This window comes from Hemitrygon akajei, chromosome 8 (genome assembly GCF_048418815.1).
Source record: "Hemitrygon akajei chromosome 8, sHemAka1.3, whole genome shotgun sequence".
Taxonomy (NCBI): domain Eukaryota; kingdom Metazoa; phylum Chordata; class Chondrichthyes; order Myliobatiformes; family Dasyatidae; genus Hemitrygon; species Hemitrygon akajei.
This window is the reverse complement of record NC_133131.1, coordinates 86,188,012-86,207,227: the sequence shown is the minus strand read 5'-3', so window position 1 is coordinate 86,207,227 and position 19,216 is coordinate 86,188,012. Positions and strand designations below refer to the sequence as shown.

Below are 19,216 nucleotides of genomic sequence, written 5' to 3'. Positions count from 1 at the left end.
TTTCATGAATAAGGCACTTTCATCTACAGAACTGCTGGTAACAATGATTTTTTTTTGCTTTTCACACCATCCTCTGGAGCCTGTTGAGCATGAAAATCCCAGGAGATCAGCAGCTTCTGAGGTATTCAAGTCTCCCTGCCTAGCACTAATAATCATTTCACGGTCAAAATCATTTAGATAACATTTCTTTCCTCCAGTCTGGAATCAGTCTAAGCAATAACTAAACCGTTTGATCAAGTCTGCATGCTTTTATGTATTGAGTTGCTGCCACGTGATTGGCTGATTAGATATTTGCATTAATAAATAGGTGCACAAATGTACCTAATGAAGTGACTGCTAAGAGCATGTACCTCGGATGTAATTTTTTAACAAATAATGACTATGCAACATCATTCTTAAGATAGTTATATGTGACCTACTGATTGTTGTTTGTGTGAATTTATTCTCAGCATGTTTCAAACTTGTTTAATAATCTTTTCATTAAACTGAGGAAACAAAATGCAGCCAAAACTATTTTGTTCATTAGCCAAGTCACGACATATAAGCTAGTCCTGAAGAAAGGTCTTGGCCCAAAACATCAACTGTTTACTCATTTCCATTGATGCTGCCTGACCAGCATTTTGTTTGTGTCACAACCTATTAAGACAGCTCTATGCTCAGAGGAAAATTGGTGAACAAGAGTAAAGTAACTAAAAGTTAATAAACAATATATTGCTAATGTCTGACTACTGAACTTTTCCACTGTGCAAGAAAGAAATCACATATTTCTCAGGTAATTGCTATTTAATTCACTGCATTTAAATCTGCTTGAAGTCTATTAAGTAAATAGCAGAATAATTATCTCAGATGGGTAGCTAATTGAACAGTTCCAGTTTGGTAACTTGCAAACTTCTTTATATTTTATGCAGAGACCATCAAAAATCTACCATAGCTCTTAATTAATGGATAGTAACATAAGTCTGAGAAACAAGATCGATGAGAATTGATTGCTTAAAGGGATAACACCTTCATGAAAATGTCTTTGCCAAAACTCTTTTTTTCATTTCTTTGCTTGTTCAATATAAAGCCTGCACTCTATGGGGAGTGCAGAATTAGTATAGAACACCTCCCCATCTTCTCTGTTCAGGTTCTGGGTAAGAATTTCAGGAATAAGTGGGCTTGTTTTCTAGGTCCAGCTGTTATAAATGCATAGTTGGAAACTTGCTGGGCCTTTGGCTTACAACAATTCAGGTCAATTTTCTTTCAATCATGCATTTGTCCTTTTCTTTGTAGACAACAAATACAGGATTTTTATTTATAAGGCATTCAGAGAAGTGGATGAAGGCCTCAGTAGAAAGCTAGTCAGAGATGACAAAGTGTTGTACACCCCGGCAACCTCCAGTAAATGCCTCTGATAGAAGACAAAGCTGAGGGCTGGAGTGTAATTCTTTGTCAGAGCTGATCAAAAGCTTAAAGAATTCAGGCACATTTAAGAAATGCTAAAATTAGAAAAATTATTCAACAAGAATAAAAGTTCATTAAATCATATTAAATCATACACAAAGTATTAGTCATGGCAAGATAAAATAAAACCATTAAAGAACCATTACATCAATGATAGGGAAATTATCGGAGAAGATTCTAAGGGATACCAGGGAAAGCATACATTTGTAAGGGATAGTCAGCATAGGACTGTGCAGAAGAGGTCATATACTACAAATTTAATAGATTATTTCAAGGAGGAGACAAAGATGGTTGATAAGTGTCAGGAATTGATTTTGTGTGGCTTCAGAGACCGAGGTCACAGGGTCACCAGGTCCTGCAAGCATTTGCACAGGTGTAGTTTTATTTCCCCTTACAAATCATGCATAAAAGGTGTTGAGCTTCTCTGGGAGTGAAGCATCACAGCAATTCATGATGTTAGGTTTTTCTTTGTAGGAATTAATGGCCTGCAAACCCTGGCAGAGCTGACGTGCATCCAATGCTGTCTCTAACCTCAATCGGAATTGTTTTCTCTTTGCTCTTAAAATAGCCTTCTACAGATTGTACCGGGGATCCTTGTATAGTTCTGGATCACCGGTCTTGAATGCCTTAGGTCTAGCCCTCAGTGGACTTTCAGTCTCCTGGTTCATCCATGGCTTTTGGTTTGGTTATGTCCAGTGTGTTCTTGAAGGCACACACTCATCCACCCAGGTTATGAAGAACAATTGTAGTGTATTCACTCATATTCAAAGATGAATCTCTGAATATTGTCCAGTCCAATGACTCTAAGCAGTCATGTAAGTGCTCTTCCACCTCCCTTGAACTTACCTTCTTGGTCCTTAAAACTGGTGCTGAAATCTTTAGCTTCTGCCTCTATGCCAGAAGTAGAAGAACAGCCAGTGATTAGATTTTACAAAATGTGGGCATGGCATGGCACAGTAAAAATTTTGATGATTGTATAACGGTGGTCAAGTGTGTTGGCTCCTCTGTTCCACTGGTGATATGTTGGTGGTAGTTTTTCAGATACTTCTTCAAGCTGGGCTGGTTGAAATCCCCCGCAATGACAGGGAAGGCATACTGGTGCACTATTTTGTGCCTGCTGATAATGATGCTCAGCTCCTTCAGTACCTGCCTGATGTTGACTTGAAATAGAATATACGCCACTATCAGGATGATGGTGAAAAGCTCTCTCAGCAGATAAAAAGGATGACATTTGAATCACAAGATGCTCCAGCTCATGTGGGCAGGACAGAGACAGAATCACTACATCTGTTCACCATGATGAGCTAATCATAAAGCATGCTCCACTTCCTCTACCTTTAAAAGACTGAGCTGACTGTGGAGAATGGCAAAGCCTATGGGCTACAGTGCTGCATCTGAAATGACAGGTGATAGCCATGTTTCCATGAAGCAAAGTACACAGCAGCCCCTGATGTGTTTCTGGTACTGCAATCTTGCTCTGAACTCTTCAATTTTATTCTCCAGGAACTGTACATTCGCCAGTTGTATAGTCAGGAGTAGGGGTCTATAGCCTCAGCATTTCAATCACATTTATAGACTAGTACGCCATCTACACTTCCGCACGCAAAGAGTCTCTATTTATGAGTGCTGTCTTCCGGAAGACATTGCACATTGGGAAGTGAAATGTAAGAGGAAAGTTTCAGTAAATGTCAGGAGGCTGAGGAACACTGCAGGGGTTGGTGTAGGGACCACTTCTTTTTATGCTGTATATCAGTGATTTAGATGGTGGAATAACTGGCTTTGTTGCCAAGTTTGCAGATGATATGAAGATTGGTGGAGGGGCAGGTAGTGTTGAGGAAACAGGTATGCTGGAGAAGCACTTAGACAGATTGGGAGAATGATTAAATAAGTGGCAAATGAAACAGATTGTTGGAAAACACCTGGTCATGCACTTCGGCAGAGGAAATAAATGTGCAGACTATTCTCTAAGTGGGGAGAAAATCCAAAAATCTGAGAGGCAAAGGGACTTGGAAGTCCTTATGCAGATCATCCCAAAGGATAAACTGCAGGTAGAGTCAGTGGCGAGGAAGGCAACTGCAATGTTAGCATTCATTTCAAGAGGTCTAGAGTACAAGAGCAGGGATGTGAAGCTGGTGCTTTAGAAGGCACTGGTGAGGCCTCATCTTGAGTATTGTGAACAGTTTTGGGCTCCTTATCTAAGAAAAGCTATGCTGGCATTCAGAGTTCAGAGAAGGTTCACAGGGATATTTCTGGGAATGTAAGGGTTATCATACAAGGATCTGTACTTGCTGGAATTTAGAAGGATGTGGGAGGGATCTCATTGAAACCTTTCGAATGTTGAAAGTCCTAGACATGTAGAAATGGAAAGGATGTTTCCCATGGTGGGGGAGTCTCAGACAAGAGGGTACAGCCTCAAGATAGAGGGTTGTCCATTTAAAACAGAGATGTGGAGAAATTTCTCCAGCCAGAGGGTGGTAAACACAGGCAGCTGTGGAGGCCAGGTGCATTTAAGGCTGAGCTTGATAGGCTCTTGATTGGACATGGCATCAAAGGTTACAGGAGAAGTCCAGGGAGTGGGGTTGAGGAGGGGGATAAAAAGGATCAGCTATGATTGAATGGTGGAGCAGACTTGGTAGGTCAAATGGCCTAAACCTCTTCCTATGTCCTATGGTCTAACAGTAATGTGCAGAGGGATCTTGGGATTCAAGTCCACAGCTTTCTGAAAGTGGGAACACTGGAAAAGAAGGGTGGTAAAGAAGTCATGCGGCATCCTTGCCTTCATTAGTCAGAGTGTTGAATATAAAAGTCAGAAAATTATGTTGCAGCTGTGTAAATCTTTAAGTTATGTTTTCAGTATTTTGTGCAGATCTGGTCACTGCATTTTATTAGGGTTTTGAGGCTTTGAAAAAGGTGCAGTTGATCTTGCCTGGATTAGAAAGAATTAGAGGTTGGACAAATTTTGGATTGGTTCAAAGGTTGAAGGAGGGTGACCTGATACAGATATATGAAATAAAGAGAGACATGCTTAGGTTAGAGACACAGAGTCCTTTACCCAGGTGGAAATGTCAAATACTAGAGGCTATGGCTTTAAACAAGCGAGGGGGAAGGTTTAAAGGAGATTTTTAGAGAATAGTGGATGCCTAAAACACACTGCCAGGAGAAGTGCTGGAAGCAGATAAGATAGCAAGACGAGGCAGTTAGACAGACACAGGAACAGGGTGGGATGGAGGGAGATGGACTACATGCAGGCAGATGTACAGTCTAAATTGCTATCATAGTTAGCTCAGACATCCTGGGCAGAAAGGTCTGTTCCTGTGTTGTACTGGTCTAGGTTCTAACACTTGCTTAATTTTCCTGTTCTGCACACTGAGCATCCCTATTCAAATTAATGAGATTCCAAAATATCACCAAGCCCAAAGCAACATAAGATCAGAGGAATGATTCCCCAACATAACTTTGGGAAACCTTAGCCACACTGCCACTAGACTTGACATGGAGTCCGGCGGGGGAATACAACAATGATACAGCAGCATCTATCACTCTGATTCCAGTCTTCGGGTCCAGTATGCTTTCTGATAATACTATTCACTTACAGGCTGCAAAGGTTGCCTGCGATTATTTTTTCTATTGTTACCAATATCAATATCATTTGCAACTAATGACATATAGTTCAGTTTTATAAAGCATGGTGGCATATTGGATACAAAGGTATGAAACTATCTTGAGGTCATTACAATTATACACCGGCAAACCTAAATGCATGTTTACATTGGGAACGTACTCAAAATATTGATTGTAAATTTATCAAAATTCCATATCGCAAAGTAAAACAAAACACAAGAAATTATCTAATCTCTGAAATCAGATAGCACTTATAAATCGTTCTGCTGTTAATTTTATTGATTATACATAATAAAGCAGGAACAAAGGAGGAATATTTGGCCACTTAGTTCATCCTGTCATTGAACATTACATACAAGACCCACGCTCTATTTGTCATTCACTTTATTCTAACGCCAAGATTAAATCTTTGCATTTCCTGATAATTCAAGAATTACATCCTCAATTTTTCAATTGAGGTCTAAGTTTGTATTTCACCCTTGATTGCTCTTCATTCTATACATACCATAAATGAGACAGTGATTGAAATTAGATTTGGCAGATGTGCACAGGTTTCAACAAATTATTACATTTCAATAAAATGTGTAACATGTAATAAGTACTGCCTTTGTAGTGTCATAAGTTACTCCCATCAACAATGTCAAACAATTATTTTGGAGCCAAAAAAAAAAAATTCTACAGTGCTATTTTTACACCTCTAAATCTGGCATGCATTAAACACGAGTGCAGTAAATGGTTCTGATTGTCACCAGTACATATCTTGGAAATGCTATATAAACTTCACAGATGCTGGAAAATGCCAAGAGGCTATTTTGCTAACCACGGGTAAAATGGTTAATCAAGTTTTCATCATTGAACTAACACTAATATGAGTATTATCAATTCTGTATTGGAAAGTCTCCTAGGGCATTGCATAGAATAGATATTCCTTCATAATATTTTCTTGACTGTTAGAAATAGCTACTGTAGATGCTATTTAACAAAAATGGATAATGTTTTTGAAATGCTATTGAATTTTTAAGAAAGATAAATGACAAGCAAAGCAAATTTTCCATGTTTGTATAACCTAAGTACATGACATGTGTTTTTTTCTGAGAGAATTTGATAAGATTGAAACACAAAATTAAAGTTTCCAACACTAGGCAGAATGTTGACTGATATCACTGATGTAACTGAAATGACTGAGAGGACTACAAGCTAAAATATTATTATTTGATTTTGGTATCATTGCTGTATCACTAAGGTAGATGTGTTTTAAGGTTTAGTTGAGCAGATATTTGTTTTAACTCCATCAACTTTTCAGTATGTACAGTATCAGGACAATCCCATATATATGTTCAATAGTGTGTATGTGGCTACTGCTCTAATAGATACTTTTCTATTGTAATTGAATAAGTATTGCACCTATAATAAAGAACTGGTGGAGGCATTTGCATTTTGTAGCTGTCTCTTTCAGAGCTCTACTTTAAAATTTCAATTACATTGAAATGCTACATTTACCATTATGGATGTAGATTTCTTCCATGCCAAGATTGTATACTCATTCTTTATAAACTTGTTGATTACTTTGCTTCACTCGTTACACTGGAGAAAGCTTTCCCATTGTTCTTCATTGGGTTTCTGTGTAACTTACATTTTTGGTTTTTAAACATCACTTCCATTTTTTTTATTTACAGTGGAAATCAAAGCATAGGTTCACAAATCGTGCAACTGTCAAATGCAAATATGGAATGCTCAGAGGCTCTGATGTTTGCACCATGTCCACAAGGGGAATTCACACATGGAAGCTGTAAGACAATATGATTTGCTTCCTCCTTGTGCCATTACTTTCCTGAGAATCTGCTGAGATTTGCTCTCTTTCTCCTTGCATCACAAATGGCCAAGCTCAGTGCTGTGATCACTGTCCTGGCTTTCGTCATTTGATAGAATGTCTCCAGCATGATGGCCACCTGATGTGGCAATCCCAGAGAGCTCGGAGGGCAGTAATGTCCCTTTCTTCACATTAACCAGTTCTTTTTCCCTTGCAACTGCTCCTTGTTGGCCTCCTTTAACACGTTTCCATTTCATCCTCCGATTCTGGAACCACACCTTCACCTAAAATAAAATAGAGTGGGTTATCATTTAAAGAGATGCCAGTTTTGGTTATACGTTATGCTGGTGACAAGAGATCAATGTTCTTATGTTTTTGCATCAATGCATTTTCACACGTCATACTGCAACTCATCTGCTAACGATTCCAGAGAAAGAAAAGCAATTGCTCTTTTTGCTTTTCTCTATTAACCAAATTCAGAACATTATTGGAATGACAGTTCCACAATGAGAATAACACTTTGCATGTAATTTCTGATTAAAATAGTAAGCAGTTTTGATGGTGGTGCAAGAGACTACAGATCCAGAATCTGCAGCAAATTGCAAACTGCTCTAGGGACTTAGTGGGTCAGTCAGCATTTGTAGATGCAGATGGACTGTTGATATTTCATCTGGACTGAAACAATTGAGAGATAGCCAGTATAAGAAAAGGTGAGGAGAAGGGCTTGAGCAAGATCTAACCAAACGGGTTTTTGTGGTTGGCTGGAACTCTCATCTCCCTACGATCTTTTATCTTCCTAAGATCTGTGTTCAACCATTGATCCGGTATTTTGTGCAAAACAGCCCATACCAAGCCAGTTGATATGCTCTCATTGCAATTTTTATTTGGCATGAAATAGATAATATGAGATTATGGAGAACTGCTATTCATCTTCCATGTCAATCACAGAGATTACAGATAACTATGACAGAAAATATCATTAGCTTATAAAGAATTCTCCTGAGGTTAGAACTCAACATATTGATGGAACATAGGAGTTACCTAAGAATATTAAAAACCAACCTGGAGATGCTTTTTGTTTTAAACCGGAGTACCAAAAGTGCTGGACATTGCAATGCTCACATAAGTCAATTTGATTACAAAATTACACATAATAGATGAAACCAGAGAAAATTACCACTAAATTCAAAACAAATGCATAAGCAAACCACTGTTTAATCTTTAAGTAAAATATTGTTTCCAAACCTGAGCATTAAGAAGGATCTCTAGATTTTAGAGAGCATCCAGTTTATATTTGCTAAAGTAATGCTCTTTGAAGAATTATTCTATTCTAGAATGGTACTGGATGTCTGAAAAACTGCAAAAGGCATCAATGGTTACGGGGAGCAGGCAGGAGAGCAGGTTTGAGAGGGATAATTATCAACCATGATGGAATGGTGGAGCAGACTTGTTGGGTTGAATGGCTTAATTCTAATCTCGTGTCTTATGGTCTTATGGTCATTTACAGAGCTGGGGAACTAAGAATCGAAGTGTGTTTCCAAACCTTTTTGGAAAAGTTGACGTTGCTCAATAGGTTGAATGGATTTTAGCTACAGGATATAATTCATCTATATCAATGGGATAACAGGTACAGGTATCTTTATTTGTGGAGTACTTATTTGCAAATAGCTACAGAACACAGAACATAGAACATAGAAATCTACAGCACATCACACGTCCTTCAGCCCACAATGTTGTGCCGAGCATGTAACCTACTCCAGAAAACTGCCTAGGATTACCCTACTGCATAGCCCTCTATTTTTCTAAGCTCCATGTACCTATCTAAGAGTCTCTTAAAAGATCCTATTGAATCTGCCTTCACCACCATCGCTGTCAGTGCAATCCACACATCCCCCCATACTCTGTGAGAAAACCTTACCCCTGACATCCCCCTTGTACCTTCTTCCAAGCAACTTAAAACTATGCCCCCTCGTGTTAGCCATTTCAGCCCTGGGAAGAAGCCTCTATGCTCTAATACATTTCCCGTTTGCCTTCCAGAATCAGATACTATTATAAGCAAAATAATACACAAAATATGAGGGGAAAGAAAGTACATGAAATGATAAAACAAAGCTTTTAATTTGTCTTAGTGTTGTGTTTGGTCAAATAATTAAAGAAGAAAGCAAACCCATATAATGAAAGGAATACTGATGATATATAAAATTACTGCAACGTGTTTCCCTCATAATTTATGATAATTTATTAGGACATTCTTATATAATTATGATCTACTTGCTTATTATATCCATGTTTAATCCTGCAGGATTAGACAAGCTGACAAAATGTAGTTATCAGCTATTTCTAGACCTCAAGCCAGACATTCCTGATTTAAACTAAACTGCCTGCTTGGTATTATCTGACATGCTACTGGGCTGGACATCTGTTGAGATCATTAGTCTCTGTGAGTGACATTACTACTGTCACAGAAGAGGAAACATGTGTTCAGACAGCCAGAGGAATACTGAGGCCAATCACTGGGATCACTTTGTATTCAAGAAGCTGTCACCTGGAGCAGCTAGTGATTATTTTTCTAAACTACTGTAAATGCATTGCGTTCTTACAGCACTAAGTCTACCTTTTGCCCATCGAGCTGAAGTTTGTTTATTTATTGAGATAAAGTGCAAGATAGGTCCTTATGCCTGATCAAGCTGTGCCGCCCAGCAATCCTCCAATTTAATCCTAGCCTAGTCACTGGACAATATACAATGACTAATTAACCAACCAACCAGTACGTCTTTATACTGTGGGTGGACACTGGAACACTCAGAGAAAACCCATGTGGTCACAGGGAGAACATGCTAAAGCTCCTTACAGGCAGCAGCAGTTATTAACTGATCAACCATTTTATCAAACTATTGGATGGCATGTGCTGAAGTTCTGAACCAATGATTGAGAAACATGAGTTCAAATCCCAGAGTGGAATTTAAAATGAAGTAATTAAATATATTTAAAAAAAAATCATTTTAGAGAAACCTGTTCTCAATGATGGTAACAATCATGATAAACTTCTGGACTGTCTGTGAAAAAAATCTATCTAAGATGCTTCATGGAATGGAATCTGTTGTGCTTATCCAGGATGGCCTATCTACAGTATAACTCCACTGCTCAGGAGCCAGTGGGTTTAAACAAACAAAAATGTTAGCCTTGCCTTGAGCAATAAATGAATAAATAAAGTTCTTAAATAAAGGTGTACATACCATGCAGATGGTCTGGATACAATTTGAAGGGAAAAGTGGAAACTATGCCAATACAGAGCAAGTATAAAATTAAAAGCAGAAGGGAAATTTTGCTCCGTACTCCATCTTGACAACAGTATTCTTTTTCTCTGGGTTTGTTTTTCACCTCCAGTCATTCCTGGTTCCAAAGCTTCATCCAGGCTACTCTAGGCCTATGAATAAAGGAGGTTTCTGAAGATGGTTTCCCTTTGTTAGTTCTTTTATGCTCCCTTCTCACCTCATGAGAAAGTGCTGAGCTTGGGCATGACACCTGCCTTTAGGCTGCACAGCTAAGCGGCAAAGTTGAAAGAAGTGATAAGGATTTTATAACCATCACAAATTGAATACATTTCAGTGATAAATCATCAGAATTGGCTAACTGCCAAATCCACAGGCTCACACAAAATGTTGGAAGAACTCAGCAAGTCAAGCAGCACCTCTGGAGGGGAACAAACAGTCAACAGTTCACCAGCCTTGATGATGTGTCTCTGCCTGTAACGGCAACTGTTTACTCGTGTCCATAAAATGCTGCCCGACTTCTTGAGTTCCTCCACAATTTTATGTGTGTTGCCGAAGATTTCCAGCATCTGAAGAATCACTTGTATTTATAAAACATGCAGAATAGAACTGGATCAGGGACTTTTCATAATGGTTGCCATAAAATTTATTGAAATTGGTGGAAACTAACAAACAATTTGCATAAAGCAGGAATATAGCCCTCATACCTCTACCATCTATGTATCCATCTAAACTTCTCTTAAACTTTGTAATTGTGCTCATATGCACCACTTGTGCTGGCAGCTCATTCCACTTTCTCATGACCCTCTGAGTGAAGAAGTTTCCCCTCACTCTGACACACACTGGTCTGCCAGTCGGGTAGTCCATTATCCACAGAGCCAACCTGCATTGAATGGAGCTTTTCCCCAGCAATGAGGACTGTATGGTATTGAAGGCACTTGAGAAATCAAAAGACACGATCGTCACAGTGCTGCCCTGCTGATTCAAATGGGAGTAGGTTCTGTTCAGCAGGTAGATGACAGCTTGGTCAACTCCATTGTGCTCCAGGTAGGCCAACTGCAGGGGATCAAGGGCTGATCTGGCCAGTGTTCAGACGTCAGCCAAAACCAGCTTCATTAGGGTCTTCATGATGTGTGAGGTCAGGGCCACTGGATGGTGCTCATTCAAGACTTTGGGTTGGCCCTTCTTGGGTACTGGGACCACACATGATGTTTTCCACACAGTCGGGATCCTTCCCAGACTGAGACTCAGATTTAGAACGAGCTGGAGAACTCCACACAGCTGCTCAGCACACTCCTTCAGCACCTGGGGTTTCACACCATCTGGTCCCGATGCTTTGCCATGTCTGAGGTTCCCCAGAGCCCCTCTCACCTGATGACTGGGGAGTAGCTGGGAGGTGGGGGTTAGGAAAGGTGGAGATTGGGACGATAGCAGTTGGTATGTGGAGGTGTGGATAGTAGGAGGGAGGTAGCCTGTGTTATTTATCCATGTGTTGAACTGGAAGGGGGAGAAAGGAGGAAGGGAGGTGGTGCTGAGGGAGCATTGGGTGCCTTGGCACCTGGACTGATGTGCTGAGGGGGTGTGAACAGGAGGGCAATTGTCAAACCTATTAAAGAATTGGTTTAACTCATCAGCCCATTTATAGCTGTATTCCAAGGCTCTACAGCTAGGCTGATTGAAGCCATTGATGTTCTTCATGCCTTTCCACACCTCTCATGTGCTACTCTGCCCAAGCTTGTTCTTCCGCTCTCTCCTGTATTCCTCTTTAGCCACCTTGATCTTCTCCTTTACTTCCCTTTGCACGTGTTTCAATTCCTCCCTGCCTTCTGAACTAAAGGCTCTTTTTTAAGGGTTGAGTGAGTGAGGCCCCACAGGGGACTGTATTAGCTCCCTTCCTATTTACCCTGTACACCTCGGACTTTAGAAACAACACTGAGTCATGTCATCTGCAGAAATTCTCTGATGACTCAGGAACAGTTGGGTCTTAAAGGTAGGAAGGGAAGATGAATACAGCCCCCTGGTGGAGGACTTTGTCAAATGGTGCAAGCTGAATCATCTGCAGCTCAACATCAGTAAGACAAAGGAGATGGTGATGGATTTTTGGAAGACTAAGCCTGCTCTGCCCTGTTACTATTGATGGTGAGGGATGGATGTGACAAGGACCTACAAGTACCTGGGGCTGTACATAGATGATAGATTTGAGTGGAGCACCAACAAGATGTTCCTGAGGAGAATGAGGTCCTTTGGAGTATGCAGATCTCTCCTTCATCCAGAACAATCTTCTAGCCGGAGCCATGACATCAACCTGGGAGATGCTAACATGCTCAATAAACTGAATAGCAAGGTTGTCTCTGTTACAAGAGTCACACTGGACACACTGGAGGCTGTGGTAGAACAAAGAACCCTATGGAAAATCCTGTCAATTCCAGACAATGTTTCTCACCCTCTGTAGAGATAGATAGATAGATAGATACTTTATTCATCCCCATGGGGAAATTCAACTTTTTTCCAATGTCCCATACACTTGTTGTAGCAAAACTAATTACATACAATACTTAACTCAGTAAAAAATATGATATACATCTAAATCACTATCTTTTGGCTGAACAGAGGAGCTCTTTTAGTGATAGACTACGACAACCACACTGCTCCAAAGACCTATTTGAGGTCATTCTTACCCTCGGCCATTAGGCTCTATAATGAGTCAACCTACAGCCGGGGAAGTGATGACCCCTCCTTTTAAACTTTTTGAAGTAACTTATTATTTTTATTGTTTCTTACTTCTCTTGTAATATTTGTATATTTGTATATCTGTGCACTTGTAATGCTACTGTGACACCGTAATTTCCTTTGGGATCAACAAAGTATCCATCTATCTATCTTAACCCATGACCTCTAGTTGTACTCCTACCCAACCTCAGTGGAAAAAGCCTCTTTGCATTTACCCTATCTATACCTTTCATAATTGTGTATACCACTACCAAATCTCTCCTCAATCTTCTACGTTCCAAGGAATAAAGTCTTGACCTATTCATTTAAAGTCTATTGATAGCTGCCAAACCTTTACTTGTTTATTTTAACAGAGAAACTTACTTCACTGCAAAAAAAAAAAAACTTTAATTTGCATGTTAAGGATGAAAAGTCACAGTTTTTGTATGCTGGTGATTTATATTCGAGGAAGACTGAGGCAATTTTCCAGTCCAGCATTCCCAACAGGGTGTGTTAGCAGGGAGTCCATCTCAGGAAATCACAGATGTACAGTCCATATGCTTTCTATTCCTTAATTATACTAGATGGAAAATCGTAGTTAACTCTCTCTGGCATCCTGTTATCTGTTCCCTGCCACAACCATTCCCTGCTGCAGATTAATCTTTCTAGGTTGTTGCAACAATATTTATAAACTGCAGATTCACTTCATAAAGCTAATATAAATGCAAAAGATATCCTCATATTACATGCAAAAGAATGCCACTGGGTCAGCAGAGTCTAGTCTGAACAAAATAATAATAATAATAATATTGAGGTGTAAGAGGTAGAGGGGATGAATTAGCACTTTCTGCACAAATAGATACAAATTAAACTTGAAATGACATCAGTTTAGAGGACTCTTCAGTTTTCCAATATAAAATCACAAATATAATCACAAACATAAAATTTTGCTTCAAACAAAAATAAAATTTGAACGTATTTTATAATTATTACTACTATATTAAAAACTGTGCTTAAAAGCAGTAAAGTGATGTAGTGTTATTAGCGCAGCGAAACTAGACTTAAGGGTTAAAAATGTACTTTTACATTAAGTGTATGTGCCTGATACATCACCTGTGAATTGGCTGATCTTAATCGATTCCTTTAAAAATTACATTCATTTAGTGAGGGTACACTAGACTAATTCATAACAAAAAACGGTCTACTTTAACAATGTTAAAATTTTAGAACATATTTACTTGAATATGGCTACTGAAGATAATAAACACATTTTCAGAGATGTAATTAAGATAACTCAGGGATAATAAACACCCAAAATACCAAAAATGACTTGTCCTTGGATGAAAAAAAGGAATAACACCTCCCACGAGCCAAAAACAAGAAAGAATTATTTCATCTCAAACTGCAACATAAGAAAACAGCTTGAATAAGAGGCAGTACTTACAGAGAAGATCAAGAAAAGAATTGAGACAGTATGGACATGTTTCAAGAATAGAATCAATTAAAATATTTAATAGATACATAGGACAAAAAGTCAAAGAAACCCAAAGGAATAATGGATCGGCAATATGAATAGCAACACACACAAAATGCTGGTGGAACACAGCAGGCCTGGACACTAATGCAGTGAAGCTATTTCATATCAAAAAACAGGGAAGTGAATTCATTCAACCTCATCATCACTGTTAAGTACTGAATGGGTATTTTGTATTATTAGTTTTAAATCCATAGATGCCTGCTTAATGGCTACAGTGGAGTTCACCCACAGAGATCTGAAAGGCTTAGATTTGCTATCCATTTTGTACTGACCATAGTCTGGATAAGAGTTTTTAAGGAAGGAGGGGAAGAAAATAAACTGTATCTGAGACCAATTAGTCTGACACGAATAGTATTGAAAATGCTGGATATTATTATTAAGGAAGTGGATAGAAGGCATATAGAGAATAAGAGTTGAAACGGACAAAGTCCACCAGCATTTATGAAGGAAAAGTCATATTTGGTAAATCTGTAGTTTTTTTTTGAGACTTTTAACTATTAGATAAAGTCAAAGCACTACATTTGTATCTTTAGAAAACTTTCAAAAGAGTTCCAATCAAGATATTATTAAAAACAAACTATGGAGTAATATTCTAACATGGACTGGTTAACACACAGCAAAGGGAGTAGAACTAAATGGGTCAATTTCAAATTCAGATTTTGGGAATAAATGGTGCCTCTGATATGGTGTTGTAGCCCCGGAAGTTCGCAATCTACGGTAATGATTTGAATGAGGGGACAATCTATAACATATTCAAGGATGCTGATACAAAGCTGGGTGCCAGAGTCAACCATAGGGTGGATGCACAGAGGGTTTAGGGAAATATAGACAGGTTAGAATATAATATTTATAATTCAGTATGTGGACAAAATCCTTTCTAAGGAAGGATATTCCTTCTGATAGAGACAGTGAGCATTCACTGGATTGATGCCTTATTTAGCCTATGAAGTTAAGCAGACTAAACCTCTATTCTATTGAAATGCAGGAGACTGCAGATGCTGCAAACTGGAGTAAATCAAAAACAACCTGTTGGAGGAGCTTAGAAGGTCAGGCAACATCTGCGGAACCAAAGGGATAACCACTCCCAAGTGCAGGGTCTCAACTCTCCTTTGGCTTCCACAAATGCTGCCTGATTTCCACCAGCAGTTGTATTTTTTTTTGGTCTGGGGTCCCTTGAGATTGGACGAGCGATTTGTGATATACCGAATGGCAGAATGAGCATGAAGAGTCAAAGCCTGCTCCTAGGTCTGTTATGCTTTACTGATGTGGGAGGAAATGTAATAATTAATAATGGATTGGTTGAAGAGAGAAATGCCAACCCTGGATATTTTCTCCTGCTTGCTGGAAAATAGTGTATATTAACTCCAAGCAAGCTGGAGTTCTGATCTCTGGTACTGTCCATGTGAAATTTTCATGCTCTTCCTGTATGGTGCCTCTAGTGCTCCAGTTTTCTTACCTCTTCCAAAGATATTCTAGTTGGTAGATTAATTGACCAATGGAAATTACCCTTAGTGTTGGTGGATGGGAAGGGAGTCAGGACAGAGCCGATGACATGCAAGTGAAGATACATCACAGGAAAATAATTGAAACGGAATTGCTCAGTTGCCAGCATAGACTTGATAAGCTGAATGACCACCTTCTAAGCCATTAGAAAATGTGAAATATGAAATGCATTTCTGGCCAGTTTGCAGAGGTAGATGCCAGGTGCAAAAAAGATCAGATTACATTGCGGCACTTTGCATGGGAGACAGGCCCACTCAGTCAGGCAGGCCAAGATAGCAGAATGTTCTTGCTGTCAGCTAGGGCTTGTTGCATTAAATTCCAAAATGGTTCAGTGTCTTTTGGGGAAAAGATTAAACTTCCAGGTGGAACTATTCATATAAATAAAGACAAGGGCATGTAAGCTTATTAGAGGCAAAGCAATATGAAAAATTGATGTATTAATTCAGCTGTTGCAGAATATCAAATGTTTCTTCTATTTCCTAAGCCTTACAGAATGATAAATAAGCTGTTGTTGAGAAAAAATAGCTAATGTGTAGTTATTAGTTGGGATCTTTGCTGTCCTTGTGGACCAAGACTTTGATAACTTGGCTACTTTTTTAAATACCAACCTATGCTACAGTTTAGGAATTGAAGAATGTATCAGTAGGCAAACGGCAAACTTTTAGCTGCAGGTTTTCAATTATTAAAACAGTTTTGTTTAACTAAACCGTGCTTCATACTCTAAACAATCAACTTTTCAAAGTTCCTTCTAATTATTATTATGATTAAATTATGAACAGTGTTTAAATAATCCAAGGCATCATTGTGAATTTTATCGCATTGCTATCAGACATAATGGGTTGATATGTCGTGGCTAATGGCAATAATACATTCATTAGAGAACATTTTTCCTAATTCCTCCTAATTTCTAAGCTTTGAAGCTTTAACATTCATGGAAAAGTCTTTTAATAAGTTAATTTATTTCATAATTTGAAACAACATGAACTTTTACCAATTTAAACCCCACAAATAGGAGGATGCTTCAGAAGTAAAGAAATCAGGAACTGTATTCCAGTGGGAAGATTCAGGAGCCACTACTTGGGATACTGCAAAAAGGTGTTACCTAAGATGCACACGAGTGGTGGAGGCTCAGCCCAGGATTGAGAAACAAGTTTACAAAGTAAAGTCAGAAAGTCATAGCAGGGTGAGATGTCTTCAATGAAGGACAGTCCACGACAACTATCAGTTCATAGGATGAGTTCATAATATGTTCAAACAGTGCAAGTGAGGGGTCCAGTTCATTATAACATCAATGCCATTACAAAAATCTATGGACAGTGCAGTCAAGAGGCTCAGTATAGAACCGTATAGTGTGACAACTTTCGTTAAGTCTGGTACATACAACCAAAGGACAGAAGTTAAGGCTGTACAAGTTCTTGTGAGGCCCGCACATGCAGAGTCCGCCGTTAACAGGAGTGTCCTGCCATTTGTTTCTATCTCATCACCTGCAGTCCATTAAAACCCAACTCTCATTCACAATCCTTGTTCACTCACACAAATCAACCACTTGCTCCTAGCCTTCAGGTACCTTGTTGTCTGTAAGCTTAGAATCTGTTCTCTCTTGTTACGTGGGCCCTTGCGGATTGTTATTTTGCAGTTGATTATTAAAGTTATCGCTCATCACTAAATCATCTCCGCTGCTCTGCTTTCGGGTCAAGCCTCGTCTACATTTCCTGACAGGATGAGTGAACCATCGATTCACCCAGCAGAGTGTGCTCGTTTAAAGGAAGTTGTCTGTCAACATGAGCACACGATCCGCAAGCAGCAGGGAACCATTGACCATCTGCTTGCCACTCTACACCAACTCTCCATCTTGATACAGCACCCCACGGCAGTCAACCTCCTCCCTCTGAGCTACAGAGCTCCCACTTCAGATCCCCAACCTGATACCGTAACCTACCGTCCTGGTGCAACTTACACTTCCAGCTCCAGCTATTCTTGTATTCCACAGAATGAGCCAAGATTGCCTTTGTCACCTCTTTCTTGACTGAGTGATTTGGGCTGCCACTAACTGGGACAATAAAACCACCATTTGCAATAAATATGAGGAATTCACCTCAGAGTTGCACCAGGTTTTCAACCATCAGGGAAGTGGGAGAGGGGAGTGGATCGGATACTTCGCTTGTGTCAAGGCTCACGCTCGGTGCTGGATTACATAGAGGAATTCAGGACCACCTTGGTGGAGTACAGATAGAATGTGGAATCACTGCTGGCCCATTGCCATCACTGCCACTTCGAACACTTTAAAGATGAGCTGCCTCCCCAGATGATCGACCTTGAAAGCCTCTTCACTCTGGCACTCCAAATTAACAAGCATCTTATGAAACAACCCTCCATATCATCAGAGAGACCCCCAGTTCCATTCCCAGAATCATTTCAGGCTACAGGACCTTCGCCATTACTGCCTCCAGAACCCATGCAGCTAGAAAATAAGAAATAGGAGCAGCGGTAGGTCATCTGGCCTGGGGACTGTCAGGCTAAATACCCGTGATCTGCCCCTGCACACCGACTCCTGCAAGCTGTCACCCCGATTCATTGGTCCCATTAAGATTACCCATCGTATCAACCCAGTCACTTCCACCTCCAGCTCCCAAAATCCCTTAAGATCTCACCTACCTTCCACATGTCCTGCCTCAAGCCCATTGTCCATGGGCCACTCAACCCACCTGAGCCAGCACCTATGCAAACAAGTATGGTGGAAGGTGGTCCATTGTATACAGTTTACTGATTGATGGATTCACATCATCATGGATAGGGTGTTGTCTGGGAATGGTACGGCCCAGTGGAGGGGTCTTGGGTGCCCACCCAGTTACATCTTGGACCCATCGCTCATTGAGGAGTACCACTGGACCCATCCAGATTATCCAAGACTGTTGGAGGTTGGGCATGGGGGTTGGGGAGCAGAGGGGTCTTGTCAGGTCTGCACATGAAGGCTCTTCCCAGTCTGCGTTCAGGTAACAGGAGTCACCGGCCACTCACCTGCGGCCCATTTAAACCCAGCTATCATCCACAGTCCTTTTTCACTCATACTAACTAGCCTGCCTCAACCAGTTGGTCCTAGCCTTCAGTTACCCTGTTGCCCATGAGATTTGTATCTGTTCTCCCTTGTTACATGGCCCCTTGAGGCTTGTTATTTTGCAGTTGATTATTAAGGTTATCGCTCACTGCTAAATCATCTCCTCTGCTCTGCATTTGGGCAAAGTCTCCTCTAGACTTCCTGACGGATCTGGGAAAGACCTTAGTGCTTACAAGACTGTTGCCATTACAGTATTACTTAAAGTG

General features: G+C 39.9%; 1 protein-coding gene across 1 annotated transcript in view; it reads right to left on the bottom strand.

Moving 5' to 3' along the window:
* Positions 1-5,311: 5,311 nt before the first annotated feature.
* The window catches only part of meox2a (mesenchyme homeobox 2a), a 39,294-nt gene continuing 25,389 nt past the window's right edge, over positions 5,312-19,216 (bottom strand). Inside the window, exon 3 of the mRNA XM_073054134.1 lies at positions 5,312-7,158. Within this exon, the coding sequence (XP_072910235.1) occupies positions 6,934-7,158 (225 nt within the window). The 3' untranslated portion in view covers positions 5,312-6,933. The remainder of the gene's footprint in view (positions 7,159-19,216) is intronic.